At 40.1% G+C, this 13,494-nt stretch overlaps 1 protein-coding gene and 1 pseudogene across 2 annotated transcripts in view; both read left to right on the forward strand.

The window, feature by feature from the left end:
- The window catches only part of LOC144649948 (FACT complex subunit SPT16-like), a 32,933-nt gene extending 23,658 nt beyond the window's left edge, over positions 1 to 9,275 (forward strand). For both annotated transcript variants that reach the window (XM_078509536.1, XM_078509537.1), the window contains 12 exons: positions 154 to 227; positions 1,206 to 1,250; positions 1,485 to 1,538; positions 1,665 to 1,736; positions 1,847 to 1,959; positions 2,918 to 2,993; positions 3,097 to 3,153; positions 3,583 to 3,695; positions 5,268 to 5,397; positions 5,942 to 6,068; positions 7,123 to 7,197; positions 7,621 to 9,275. In XM_078509536.1, coding sequence (XP_078365662.1) covers positions 154 to 227; positions 1,206 to 1,250; positions 1,485 to 1,538; positions 1,665 to 1,736; positions 1,847 to 1,959; positions 2,918 to 2,993; positions 3,097 to 3,153; positions 3,583 to 3,695; positions 5,268 to 5,397; positions 5,942 to 6,068; positions 7,123 to 7,197; positions 7,621 to 7,721 — 1,037 coding nt within the window. In that variant the 3' untranslated portion in view covers positions 7,722 to 9,275. The remainder of the gene's footprint in view (positions 1 to 153; positions 228 to 1,205; positions 1,251 to 1,484; positions 1,539 to 1,664; positions 1,737 to 1,846; positions 1,960 to 2,917; positions 2,994 to 3,096; positions 3,154 to 3,582; positions 3,696 to 5,267; positions 5,398 to 5,941; positions 6,069 to 7,122; positions 7,198 to 7,620) is intronic.
- A 1,115-nt stretch (positions 9,276 to 10,390) lies between these two features.
- On the forward strand, positions 10,391 to 12,925 carry LOC144649918 (proline-rich transmembrane protein 4-like; annotated as a pseudogene).
- Positions 12,926 to 13,494: the final 569 nt, after the last annotated feature.

Genomic DNA, 13,494 nt, shown 5'->3' on the forward strand with positions numbered 1-13,494 from the left:
CACTTAAAACAGTATAGTGTTAAACAGGGCTGTCCTGTTACGCATTCGATAAATTAAACATCTTTCGGCGATTCTAAAAATACCGCGATACAGTTTGTTATAAAGTTTGTACCAAATATTAAACGCGGATTTTCTGTTCTTTTGTTTTTGAAGGTTTTAGGTTTGGAATGTATCGAGGAGAACATGTTGACATCTTGTACGGGAATGTAAAGCATGCATTCTTTCAGGTAAAATGACTTATTTCTCCTTATATTGTAACGAATTTCAGTGAAAAGCAAAGATTCACCTAAGAATCTACGACGCTAGAATGGTTTCCAACTGTCGTGAAACAAAACACAAAATAATCACTGCGTTTACTAATTCTGTGGAAATATAGTTATAAGCCAATCTGGAGTCGGATGAAGAAAAACGGCAGCAGTTGAAAAGCGCGGGAAATATCACGTGACCCAAACATGAGTTTGGCCTTGTTGGGCAAAAAGTTTAAAAGATGTCTTTACTGTTCGTGGTCAAATCATGTTGACCAGGTAGAACATTTAGCGAGCTGAAAACTGAAGAGCAATGAAACAACTTACTTGTAACGGGTAATTGGAAGAGATCTCTGACGCTTAAGGCTGGTTCTTATATAATCGCCCCGATCGTTCCTATCGCCTCTGTCACTTCAAACAGTTATCTTGCGATCGGGTTGATTATATGAGAACATAATACACACGACCGCTAACGTCTGCGGCGATTGTGGCGATCACGATCGCTTGGATCACCCGTGTACTATCCTTCTAGCTTCTCTTTTCCTTCCTTGCCGCAAAACTGCAATAACCGAGAAGATAGGATGCCATTGTGTTGTATCTAGGGCTAAAATTACTGTTTTTTGTAGGTCTTCGCTCATAGCAGGCGATTGGGATGATCATATGAGAACCCCCTATCGCTTCGATCGCCTTCGATCGTCCCAGTATTTGCAAACGATCGATGCGATAGAAACGATCGAGACGATCATATGAAAACCAACCTTTAGAAATGACGTGCACAGTCGTGCACAATCAATGTTACAGGGTGTTGCGTTGTTCTTGTGAAAAACGCTTCTGCATTGCTTCTAATGCCGCATTTGCTGTTGAGTCTTGTCATAAATTCCTTTATTTCCGCCAGCTTTACTAGCTAGTTTACCATAACTGCATCTGAACTGTGTGTTACTTTTCTGTTGTCCTCTCTAGCCGTGTGATGGAGAAATGATCATTCTGCTTCACTTTCACTTAAAGGTTTGTTTCATCTTCTTGTGTTGCAATTTCTGCTATATTATCGTTTGTTTGTAGCTTACAGATGCGTATAGAGACTTCTACTAAAGTCACTGACCATCGTTATTCCTTTCTTATCTTGATTTTACTAGAGAATTATTACCAGAAGCTTCCGGTGTACATTTTAACCGTTGTGATAAAGATGGTTGTGGGCAAGGCAGTTCAACTAAAAATATTGTTGTTATTTTAAATCTACAGCATCCTATAATCATTGGCAAAAAGAAATACAGAGACATACAATTCTACACAGAAGTGAGTCCAAGGAAACTCTCTTACATGCCTACAGTGCATCAAACACTGACAATTTTATCACCGAAATTCGTTTGACAAATACTTCAATCGTTCTTTGTCATTAAACTGTGTCCTTTTCTTCCACAGGTTGGCGAAATCACGACAGACTTGGGAAAACACCAACACATGCATGACAGGGACGATCTTCAAGCAGAACAGGTAATTTATTATTTTTGTTTTCATTATATAAACAGAAGACACTTTAGCATGTTTGCGGGCACTTGAAGTCAACGTTTTCACTAATAGTTGGCGCTGTTTCATATTTACAGGCCGAAAGAGAGTTAAGGCAGAGGTTAAAGGCAGTCTTCAAGAATTTCATCGACAAAGTAGAGGGAATAACACACGGCCAAGTGGAGTTTGATGTTCCCTTTAGAGACCTCGGGTAAGCAATAGGGAGTTCACTTAATCTTTCAAAGACCAAAATATCTTGGAGGCTTTATTTTAATTGCAATCCTCAGTGAAAATTCATGTTAACATATTTTTTTTCTGTAGGATGCTTTTGTGCGGATTTCATTTCGTGTTTGTAAACCAATCGTTTTTGTTGCGTTTTGCTAACATCTCCCTTTCCCTGAGAACTGTATTTGGGTGAACAAAAAATACAGCTTGTTGCTTTAAAAAATGTAAAATAAATCTGGTCTGTCTGTATATGTTTGTGTTTAAATGGATTTTGCAAAGTTTTCCTTTTCCTGACTTTGCGTTATAAAACGTCACTGAGTATAATAAAAACGTTTCCACTAAAGATCCCTGCCCAAAAAATACGTTGTGTTCTTTACCAACACCCTGCCGAACTCCGTGGGCTTTGTCAGTTCTTAAGCTGCCTTCACACAACAAACTAAAGTGAAACTCGTGTTGGCAAGAAGTGGGTGGAACGACAGAACAAAGTTGGCAAACAAGTTGGCAAATGTGGGAGAGAGACAGTTCCACGCGCCAACAGTTGGCCCTGTTGCCGTGCGCGTCATTCACACCACCACTCGAGTTGCCAACACGGTGCCAATAGTTTGTCGTGTAAAGGCCGCTTTAGACTTCCTTCCACTCCACTCGACTGGAAAGCCCTGGATAAAGACTTCCGGTCCTGTTAAGTTCTGGAAATCTGTTAAACTCAAGTAACAACTGAATTCTCAGAACTAACATTATAAGAAATGTATGGCAGATAGTAAGGAGAGATAATATTGAGATCTTAGGAGTGAAAGGGTTAATGTGAATTTTGGAATCCTGGAAAAATCAATCTGAGTCCTTGAAAAGTTCTGGAAAAATTGTACGACCCCTGTTATCATTACATTGCCACATGTTTCAAACCTTGGTGCAGTAGTTCTTATTTCAGTAATGTTTCTTATTCTCAGGTTCATGGGTGTACCATCACGGAGTACAGTATTACTACAACCAACAACGCATTGTTTAGTTAACATCACCGAACAGGTATTACAATCAGAAACGTGTGAACAGTAGAATGATCTGTTTCTGAGTTTTGGTTTTTCGTCTAAGGCAGTGGTGACTTATACTGGTTTGTTTTCTTTCACAGCCGACGTTTATCATCACTTTGGATGAAGTAGAACTCGTTCACTTTGAACGTGTGCAGGTAAAACCAGTGTAACAACGATAGGACAACGAAAAATGTTCAGTTAAAACAAATGATTAAATTGAAAATATGTGACTAAAGGCCCAGTTATACGGCCAACATTTTTGTTCGACTTGTTTGTTTTGCTTATTGTTGCATTGAAAGTTGTTAAGTGTTGTCGCACGTATTACCACCCTACGCGGCAACATGTTGCACAAAGTTGCTCGGTTGCAACATGTTGCCGCAACTTGCAATACGGGTTTCAATACGTGCAACAACACCGGCTCGGTTTAAAACTTGCAATGCAACAATGTTGCGAGACAAGGACAAGATGAAAAAAAATGTTGCCCGTATTACTGGGCCTCAATACCTTAATTTTTAAAAAGCAATTGATTTAGTTTCTTACTTGATAGGGGATTTGTTTTTTAACAAGTCTTGTGTTTTTTGTAGTTTCATCTCAAGAATTTCGACATGGTGTTTGTGTTCAAAGACTACAAACGCAAAGTGGAACACGTGAATGCCATACCCATGACGTCACTTGATTCCGTTAAGGACTGGTTAAAGTAAGTTGCTTGAAATGTGTTTTAACAGCATGTTCAAAGCAGGGCTCGAGACTAACAGTAGCCAACTAGCCAAAGGCTAGTAGAAATGCAGTTTTGGCTAGTAGATTTTGGACTTTCACTAGCCAAAATGGCTAGTGGAAATTTCAGGCAGTTTTGTGAAAAGAAATCGCAATTGAAATTGACTCTGAGAGAGCAGAACTGACAAGTAAACTGTTGACATTACCGAAAAGCGAACAAACGATCATTGATAACTTCTTTTAGGACTTTTCGGTGATGAAACGACAAGTGAAAGAAAACTGTTTCTGCTAATTATTAGACGGCCTGGGAAATCAAGCATTATGTGTAAATTGTATTGTTAATCAGTGATTGGGTAAGGTTGCATGAACAACGAGGGTGAGAGGTTAAAAAAGCTTCCATGTACACATTTAAAAAGATTTGGTTCTGTTGGATACCCAAGATTATTCTGCAGTGGATAGGAGCAAAAAAGCGAGGAAAATACCCAGAAAAGACAGCAAAGTGGCTATGTGAAAACGCAAGTTTTTGCCTTCGTGGAACACAGACTTTCCATCGATTTAGGAAGAAAAACCTATTTTGTCCGATTTGTCACTGGCTTTTGTCTTAGCTGGCTTGGGAAAAAATCCAAAAACCATGCTTAAAAGTTCTGGCTAGTAGAATATTGGTTTTGGCTAGTGGAATCAAAGGTGTCACTAGCCACTAGGCTAGTTAGCAAAAAAGTTAGTCTCGAGCCCTGCAAAGGGACCTAATCAAAGGAATTATTATGACTTTGTCCTGACCAAGACGTCAGGGCATACAGTAGAGACCATACTAAACCAGGACGGCGACACTGACGACGTCTACTGAAAAATGTCCTAACTTATTTTAGTGCGTTCATTGGTGTCGTAAGTCATCTCTAGCTAAATTATTAGCGCAGTATTAAATTCAAACGAGAAACATGGTTAATTCTCCGTCGTAGTTCACGTTCTCCAGACTACGCAGAATTTGGTCATTTCACAGTGTTGTTTTGCAGAGGACGACTAAGGCCGTGTTCACACTTAGTGCCCGAGCACTAGTAACCGAGCACCGGCAAAAAATAGAGTCGTGTTCAGACACCCGTGCCCAAATTATGGCGTGGGTACTTGAAAGAACTAGTATGTTCAACCGCCTTGCATATTCGTGGCCAGTGAGAATCGTACTCGTGCACCGTGCGAAGGCACCAAGTGTGAACACAGCCTCGTAATCATCATCATCACTTTGTTTACCCTCGGATTTGAAGAGTAGCTTATACAGCTAATATCTCCGAGCTTTCACAGAAGCACAGACAAGGGGCAAAGACCAGACCACAACACCGGGAACTCCATGCCCTACTCTTTACGATGAGTGTGTGGGTTCTTTTACGTACCAATATGGATAACGCACGTTCAGAGCTATTGTACTGCTCATTACACCTTTTATTTGGCGAAGTTCTCGTTGCCATCGCCATCGTGGTTTCGTAAGGTTCCTACAAGTGTCTTTTCAAAGAATCCCAGTTCTGAGCCTGTGTAATCGTTCTTTTTTTTTCTTCGTACTTTGCAGTTCATGTGACATTAAATACACTGAAGGCATCCAGAGCTTGAACTGGGCCAAGATTATGAAGACGATTAACGAGGATCCTGAAGCGTTCATTGAGAATGGTGGATGGAGTTTCTTGGATCCAGACAGCAGCGTGAGTTATTACCACAAGGGACTTTCCAATGATTTCTTTACCATTTGCTTCCTAAAATTGGCAAAGTACACATTTGACAATATTTGTACCTCTGCTTTCACTTGAATGGTCATACAATAGAGCCACAGACTTAAAAGTCGGAAACACCTTGTCACAGCATACTGAACAGCACCACATGAAAGTGCTGCTCAATAGCTTTCATTTGAATGGTCACACACTAGGGTTTCATTCACAGACTGACTGACTTAAAAGTTAGAACTGCCTTGCACAGCAAAGTAAAAAGTACTGTTCAATAGCTTTCGATTTCATTTTGAAAATGACCACTCTCAAGAGTTCCATCTACAAATCCCAAAAGTAGAACCGCATTAACGTCAGGGAGGAAAAGATAGTTGTGTTAACCCGTATTTTGCTATTGTCAAGTCGTTTCCTCCCTGCCTCCCTCTCCCCTCCTTTCTCTCCTTTCCTTCAACCTCCCTCCCTGACTGAATCTCCCTCATCTCTTTGCGCCTTCATTGCCCTTGTAATCTATCCACTGGCATTTCAGGGTGACGAGGACGGAGGCAGCGAGGATGAAGCAGAAAGCGATTACGCACCAACAGGCTCAGAGGAAGAAGAGGAATCTTCTCAAGAGGAATACTCTTCAGAGACAGAGACAAGCGAGGAGGGGTCAGGTAAGGACACTATTTTATTCATCGGGAGGGCGATTTGTCTAGGTGATGAGAAAAAAAGAAAATGGTCCTATTGAGTAAAAAGAGACATAAGAGCTGATTATCTGGAACACAATATTACATATTTAAATGATAAGGGTTTGCGCTTTTGTAGAACCTAAATTCGACGATGAAGAACATAAGAACTGATATCTGAACAAAAAACTACATGAGAAAATGATAAGGGTTGCGTTTTGTAGAACCTAAATTTGACGTTGTTTCATTTTCATTGCTTTGTCTGTGGTGATGTTCGGGAACGAATACTGTGGTTTTCTCTCGCCACAGAAAACAGAATTTCTAAATCTAATTGTTTTATTGGTTAATTGCATGAGAAGAAAGCATAAGAAGATCTAAGCAGTTAACATCGACAAGATGCCGTTTGGTCTATAGGTTTTAACTGCGCGAGCAGAAAACTTGCAATACCGATTTGTCGAACGTCCCGGTAACTCGAACTAAAAGTCATTTTCCTTGGATTTGCTTCACGCTGTCGAACACTGCAGTTGTTTCCCTGATTTCTTGAACTCAAGATTTCTCGAACCAATTTTCGTTTTACATGGCTTTTTGAGGAATCGGGATTGCACTGTACCTTCCTTTCGTCCGGGGGGGGACCCGGCGGGGGCCCGCCCGGGGCCCGCGGAGGGAGGGAAGAGGGAAAGGGAGGGAAACTGCAAATGAAGGCACGAGCAGACGCAACTGGCGATGCAGCGCACAGACAGAACCCGAGGAAATGTGATGCGGCAGGAGGAAGAAGGGGGCCCGCAAAAAAGGAACAAAGGGGACCCAAAGGAAAAAAGGGAAGGGGGGCCGGGCGGAGCCCCCCGACAAAAAGTCGAGTACCCCCCCCCCCCCGGGTTTCAAGTTCGTTAAAACGTTACGTGTTAACCCACCAAGTCCCAACTAAACAGCCCTTTGGTGGACTTTGGCTTTTGCTGCCAAGGAGAGAATCCGAACTATTTGACTTCAGTGTTTCATTTAGTCGGTGACTGTTTTTTTTTTTTTATTATTTTTCGTCTTGTAGATTTGGATGAGGATATGGGAAGCGAAGAAGAAAGTGGAAAAGACTGGTCCGAGCTGGAAGAGGAGGCTGCAAGAGGTGAACCTAATATATATTTTCTTTAACGATTGCACGTGGCATCTTGCTTTGCATTGTAGTTTATTGTACCGATTTATTGTAATGCATTGTCCTGGTCATCAAGGGAGCCTGACGGATTACTTGTCCGTGGCGGATTTAACCCCTGTAACGAATTTAATGCCGGGGATAACCTTGTTATGAATTAGCATCTCAGAGCATTGAAGATGTTTAATGCTATGGAAACCGGGATAAGTTCCGGCCTGATGGGTCACTAGGATCGAAGGCAGACTTAAACCTAGTGTGAAAACGGCCAATGTAAAATTCAGGTTAAAGCATCTAGATGTAAAACCGATTTAAAATATGTCTACAAAGTTAGAGATGAAGAGTAATATCGCAAATTAGAAAGGGTTCACCATTCTGATCAGCGTTTGTTTCGTTCTTTAGCCGACCGCGATAAAGGACACGAAGAACCAGAACAAACAAAGAAGAGAAAGAAATCGAGCAGCAAACACGAATCTCCGCGCAAGAAAAAACGCAGGAGTTAAACAGTCGACTGCTACGCGTTGATAACAGATCTAGAACTCAGTGTTGAAAGGAGCGAACTCAAATTTGACTCTCTAGCTGCCCCCGTAACTGAAGGCCCCTCACCAAAGGGAAGCAAAAGGAAGACTGTCTTAAATGAACATTGTGCTGAACTTGGAAAGACGTCTTGTACTGTTTTGTAACATAGCAGAATAGAACTTAGTTTCCAACAGGATTTTTCGCCTTGAAGGAGTTTTAAGTCTCGGGCTGACGGTGAAGCATTGCGTGCTTGAAGTGCGTGCAGTGTTTTAGTATTTGTGTGGTCCTTTGTGCTTTGTATCCAAATGGTTGCTGTGAATAACTTAAGTGTACTTTGGGTCTTCAGTGCTACTAAGGTATCTATGAAATGATTCATTAAACTATGGAAGGAACAAAAGAAAGAAAGAAAACCGTGGTTATTCGAAATTGCTTTGTGCTATAGGCCTTATCACGGTTTTCGACGCCATCTTGACGAGTAAGCAAAACGGGTAGAAATTACAGTGTATGTATGGGAATCGGACGGCAAATATCTTTTACAAAAATTGAATTCGTTTTTAATTTCCCGTACAATGTTCTATAATTTTTCCCCCGAACTCGTCAATTTGCGGGGAAAAAAACATGTAGACAAATGTATGGCCGGAAATTAAAAACATAACTGAACGCTTTCTAGACCAGCTACATCCTTTAAACTTGGTGAATAAAAACTTTTGCCTAGTATCTTAACTTTACAATTCATCAGTTGCTGAGAATTCATTTTTGTAAAAGATATTTGCCGTTGGATTCCCATACAAACACTGTAATTTCTACCCGCTTTGCCTACTTGTCAAGATGGCGTCGAAAACCGTGATAAGGCCTATTCACTCGTTGGAGAGGTAGTAGGTAGTAGTCATTGGCGTAGTGTAGTTTTTCAAGATGATCATTTTTCGTTTAAAAAATGTTGTATATCATTCCGTTTTCTGTCATATTTTCACCGTTGTCTTGTCTGGATAAGGCCACGTAATTGTTTGGTCTTGCCAAGTTGTCCACACATGGCTTAATTAATGCGCGGAGTAGTTTTTGTTCCAAACCAAAACCATCTAAGCATACAAGATCTTTTCTGCCTTGTGAACCTGTATCGTACTCCGCTTTCAGCCGTGCCAATCGTAGTCGATAGTAAAACAACCGTGAAGGCTAAACTGACAGTTGACCGAACCCAAAGTCAAGGTTGGTTTTAAGGTTTCTAGGAAACGGTTGCTAAGATATTCGGCTGTTAACGCAAACATGCCAAAGCCAAGTTATTTTGATTACTTTCTTCAATCAAGAGTTACGCTGTGATTTCGCAAATGTAAAAGATTAATTCTGCTGTATTTTTGTGTGTGTGTAAACAAACGACTGAGAGTTGGACGTACATTACAAACATAAAAAAGCATTTTGTTTTCAAAAGAGTTTAAAGTAGTGTCGAGTAAAATTTCGATCATGTATGAAAACCTATTTTATATCGAGTGTCGCCGTATTGGGTCCGGCGACGTTCGCTAATAGTAAACTTAACTTGAGTATTAGTTTACTTTGAGTGGAAGAAAAAAATATAAAATCTTATTGCACTCTTACGGCGGGTTCGTGTGTGGTAAATATATTTTTCTTTACTGTTCAACCGTTCTTATCCCAGAAGCTGTCGGTGAAATTAAATTTCCCAAACTGGTTGTACAGTGTGTATGCATTCGTTTGAAGGAAGCGTTTTGTCATACAACATTTAGCCCTAGTTGATGATTTTCTTTTATATCAATTTTGTTTTCTTGTGCTTATGTTTATTCCTAGTGTGGACACCATTTTAATAATGAGTATGTTCGTTCTTATGACAATGTGCTTATGCCTAGTAAAAAAATTGGCCAATTGTTTTCACGTTTGTCGTTCGTACTTTAAAATCCTTGTTGCCTTTATTTTCGGTTAATTATTACTTCTTTTGTGTCTTTCTACCTTAGGAAACTCGGTATTATATTGAGGTTTCCTTCAACTTGAAAGTAATTTTGTACATAAAATATGACTCAAAATATCGTGACAAATGTAGATCCTTGAAGCTCGGCCAGTCGATCCAAAGGCCATTTTCATCAAACGTGTTCAATGAACCCTTCATCGTTTGACCATCTTTTGGTTTATACTGAAACATATTGTTGCATGAAAATTATGTGATCGTTTTACCAAGACTTAGTGTTTGATTTGTTTTGTTTTGTTTTTGAAGTTTGCGTGCTGTGGTGTGGGTAAAATTTATCCCGATATCAGTTCAGTTTGCAATATCCTGTGAATGATAACTAATGTACTCACCTCAATTTCCTGAAAGACCTGAAAGCATTGTATATGAAGTGGCAGACCGTGACAATTCTTAAAAGCGGTTGTTTTCTTTGTTATGATATGCTATATATATCTTGTGAACTATCTTAATTTACTTGCTCGGTCCCATATCCATAATTAAACTGAATTAATTATTTCTTTTTGATTGGTTTTAATGTTTAGAAATTCTATATGTATTCTATATTTTTAAGTAACGAAGTGATTTAAAGTGTAATTTTTTTCCACCAACTAATTTTTTTTATTACGTTTGCGATAAATTTCGCACTAAAATCGTGTAAACTTGGTAACAATAATAATTTTCAAATAGGTAGTAACCATGGCAACAATATCTGCAAACATGCTTGAACAGAACGCCCGTGCGTGCGATATATTTAATGTCACACTGCCTATCAATCATGTTTATCTACAGACACTTCATATAAAACACTCAACGATTGTGTTGTCCGCCAATTAGAGCGACTGGCGCCGGACACGCAAGGCATGTAGAAAGTGTCGAACAGCTGCGATGCAAAGATCTTTAAAGCAGGAATTGGAAAATGGACAATCTTACAACGTCCAAATCTCCAACGCAAGGAAACACAGACCCTCTAGCCGAGCCAGTACCGGACTGGGATGAAGCGAGAGAGCTGTGGGGAATTGCATGGGAGATACACTGGATTGGTTTTGGCCTTGCGTTCAGTGTGTTAGCAATAGCTTCCTTAATAGCTTTGGTGCAAGCGAACAAGAAGAGAAGATTTGGTAGAAAGCCTTTCGTGGTCGCTATAAACTCTCTACTGTTGATTGTGGGCGTTACACGGGCGTTGTATCTATTGATTGATCCATACGAGTCGAAACAGAATGGAATTGGAATGCCAAGATGGGTTGCACAGTCACTTTTTAACGTTGCCTCCTCCGTGCTTGACGTCTGCGTTTAGTCTGATCTTCGTAGTTTTTCTTCGAGTTGCTAAACTTCGGTTAATGCCGAAAAAGCTCAATGCTCGTTTCCTTGTTGCTGTTTTATTATTTCACTTCGCTCTGGTCCTCGTCACAGACATCGCTGCAGCAATCGAATGCGCCAGCGTGGCCATTTTACTCATCATTTGCCAGTTGTTTTTCATCGTCTGGGGTTTGATCTTGTCGGCAACCTTCATCTACAGTGGGCTCAAAGTTATCTACCGAGCAAAAAAAGTTGAAAAACAGCTCGAAAAGCAACGCGGAGCCAACACATCTAAGGTTGCAAAAGTCACTTTAGGCACAAGTTGTTTGGGACTCGCTCTAAGTGCGTTGCAGTTATATTCGTTGGTGAGCGTGTACCGCTTTTATGACGATTTTGCAAAGCCAGCTCCATGGATGTGGTGGGGATTTCAAACTTGCGCTCGCCTGATTGAAATCGCTATGGCTTGTACGATTGCCTACAGCGTCATGAAACCTTCCGAACGGAATAACGCGTCCACCGCTAGGAGAAGGCCCACAGTAGAGCAGAAAATTTTAGAGGAGAAAACAGCGATGGGGGACATTATATGAGGACATAAGGAAGTACCACGGAGGGACTTAAATCACGCAGGCCTTACGCGCCACATGAAACAAAGTGGAGAGATAAATGCATTTGAAAAAGAGCGCAAAATGATTCGAGGGCCGTTTCGAAAGATATTGACGTATTGAAGTGTTTTTAACTAAAGCACAAGTTCCCACGGCCTTACCGTACCGTCAAGCAGGAACGTGTACTAAACCGCAACCTGACATTGGCTAAGCGGTGACCTAAGCCGGCGTCGAGCCGAACTTTCCAGTAGTATGATAGCTTTTAAGTTTGGCGTCGGTAAATGACTAATTATTACCTCTACCTTACTAAAATATTATTTTTCTTTTGATTTGAATTTGTATATTGCAGAAAATACCTTTGTTTATCTTGACATTACTCCTTTAGGTTACGTAATTCGGTTGCGGTGCGTGGTGGTTTCCATTCTGCTAAAAATAAATTCGTACGCGCACTGATTTTAAATAAAACTTCATAAATTTAGTATCAGAACAGAAGTGAAAAATCCGTTAATGCTAGCGTAAGGGCGTTAATTGAAAATGCTAACTAAAAATGGCTCGTTTACTAAAACGAATTAATCAGGTGTTAAATGTGAAGTGACTTCATTGCAACTGTAGTGCAAAAAAACGCGCGTCTTTCAAGTTCTGCTAGACGCCAAAGTTTTTTAACATTAATTCCTTTAATTATGTTTTGATTTTAGTGAAGGCCACGTTTACGTATACAAACATTTCCAGTGTGTTCTTTGCGGCAAGGCTGCTTGTGTTCGCCGCTAGAAGAATATTTTTAATATCTGTAGAGGCCCCGGAAATGATTCAAGCCCGCATCGCCGCAAATGATCCCCCCTGGCAGTTTTCACGCCTCGGCTATTTCATCAATAAACACGAACGTCGACATTTGCTAGTAGTTATTTTTTCTTGGGTTTGAGTTGTATTTTTGCAGTCAACATAAGGCAAATAATTTCAAGTTTAATAGACAAACGGACCAACGAAATGATGAGCATTTTAATGCCTAACTGTATTTTAAAAAATACAGTTTACCGTACAGAAGTAGGTTAACATAGAGGTTACGTAACTCTAGGGTACTACGTACACTAGTGTTATTCAACGACAGATTCGCTTCCCGGTATAAAATTTGATTAGTCTGTTTTGTTGGACATCCGTACGAGTAAACTTTTGGTCTCATTGTTGTTGTCACACTTTAGTTAAATCGCTGGGGCAACAGCACTTGAAAGTCATAGCGTAATTTGCAATTCAGATTTCTATTTTCTTTTGTAACTAAGAGGCCAAGGAAAAAGCACTTAACCTCGTATTTTTTCTGTTGTTAAGCCATTAGATACTCAAGTGTGTTCTAATCGAGACAGTGACTCATTAAATTTACAATTTGAGTATAAATAAAGCACTTGTACGTCCACTTATCTGTCTTTTAGTATCTGTAAGGTTTTTTAGAGTGATTTTACTGGCCCCTGAAATAGTTACTACACTTTAAGATACTATAAGATAAAATTTCTTGCTTTACGTCCAAACTGTCTAGTATATTGATTCACGGTTTATGTGAATTCACTCTATACAAGACTTTAAAAAGATCTGTGACGCAGGTTTAAAACAAGACAATCGAAGTACAAATTACGGTACACTTAAAAGTAATTTCACAAAATTTAAGTAAGGAGTATCCGTTTGTCATAAGTAAATCAACAAACAAACGATGGAGTTTATATTTAGTGTGTTATGGTATCTTATTGTGCAGAATCTATTTTACGGCAAGTTTTGTGAAATAACGCTATCGCCCCCTTTACCCACCCCCCCCCCCCCCCCCTCCATCTATTGACCACTTCAGTTTCAGCGTGAATTGCTGATTGTTGATTTCAACGATCTGAACTGAGGAGCTAAAGATGATTAGCCTGCGAATACAGCCGGCTCTCA

The sequence above is a fragment of the Oculina patagonica genome, chromosome 4 (genome assembly GCF_052425735.1).
Source record: "Oculina patagonica isolate OP01 chromosome 4, crgOcupat, whole genome shotgun sequence".
NCBI lineage: Eukaryota > Metazoa > Cnidaria > Anthozoa > Scleractinia > Oculinidae > Oculina > Oculina patagonica.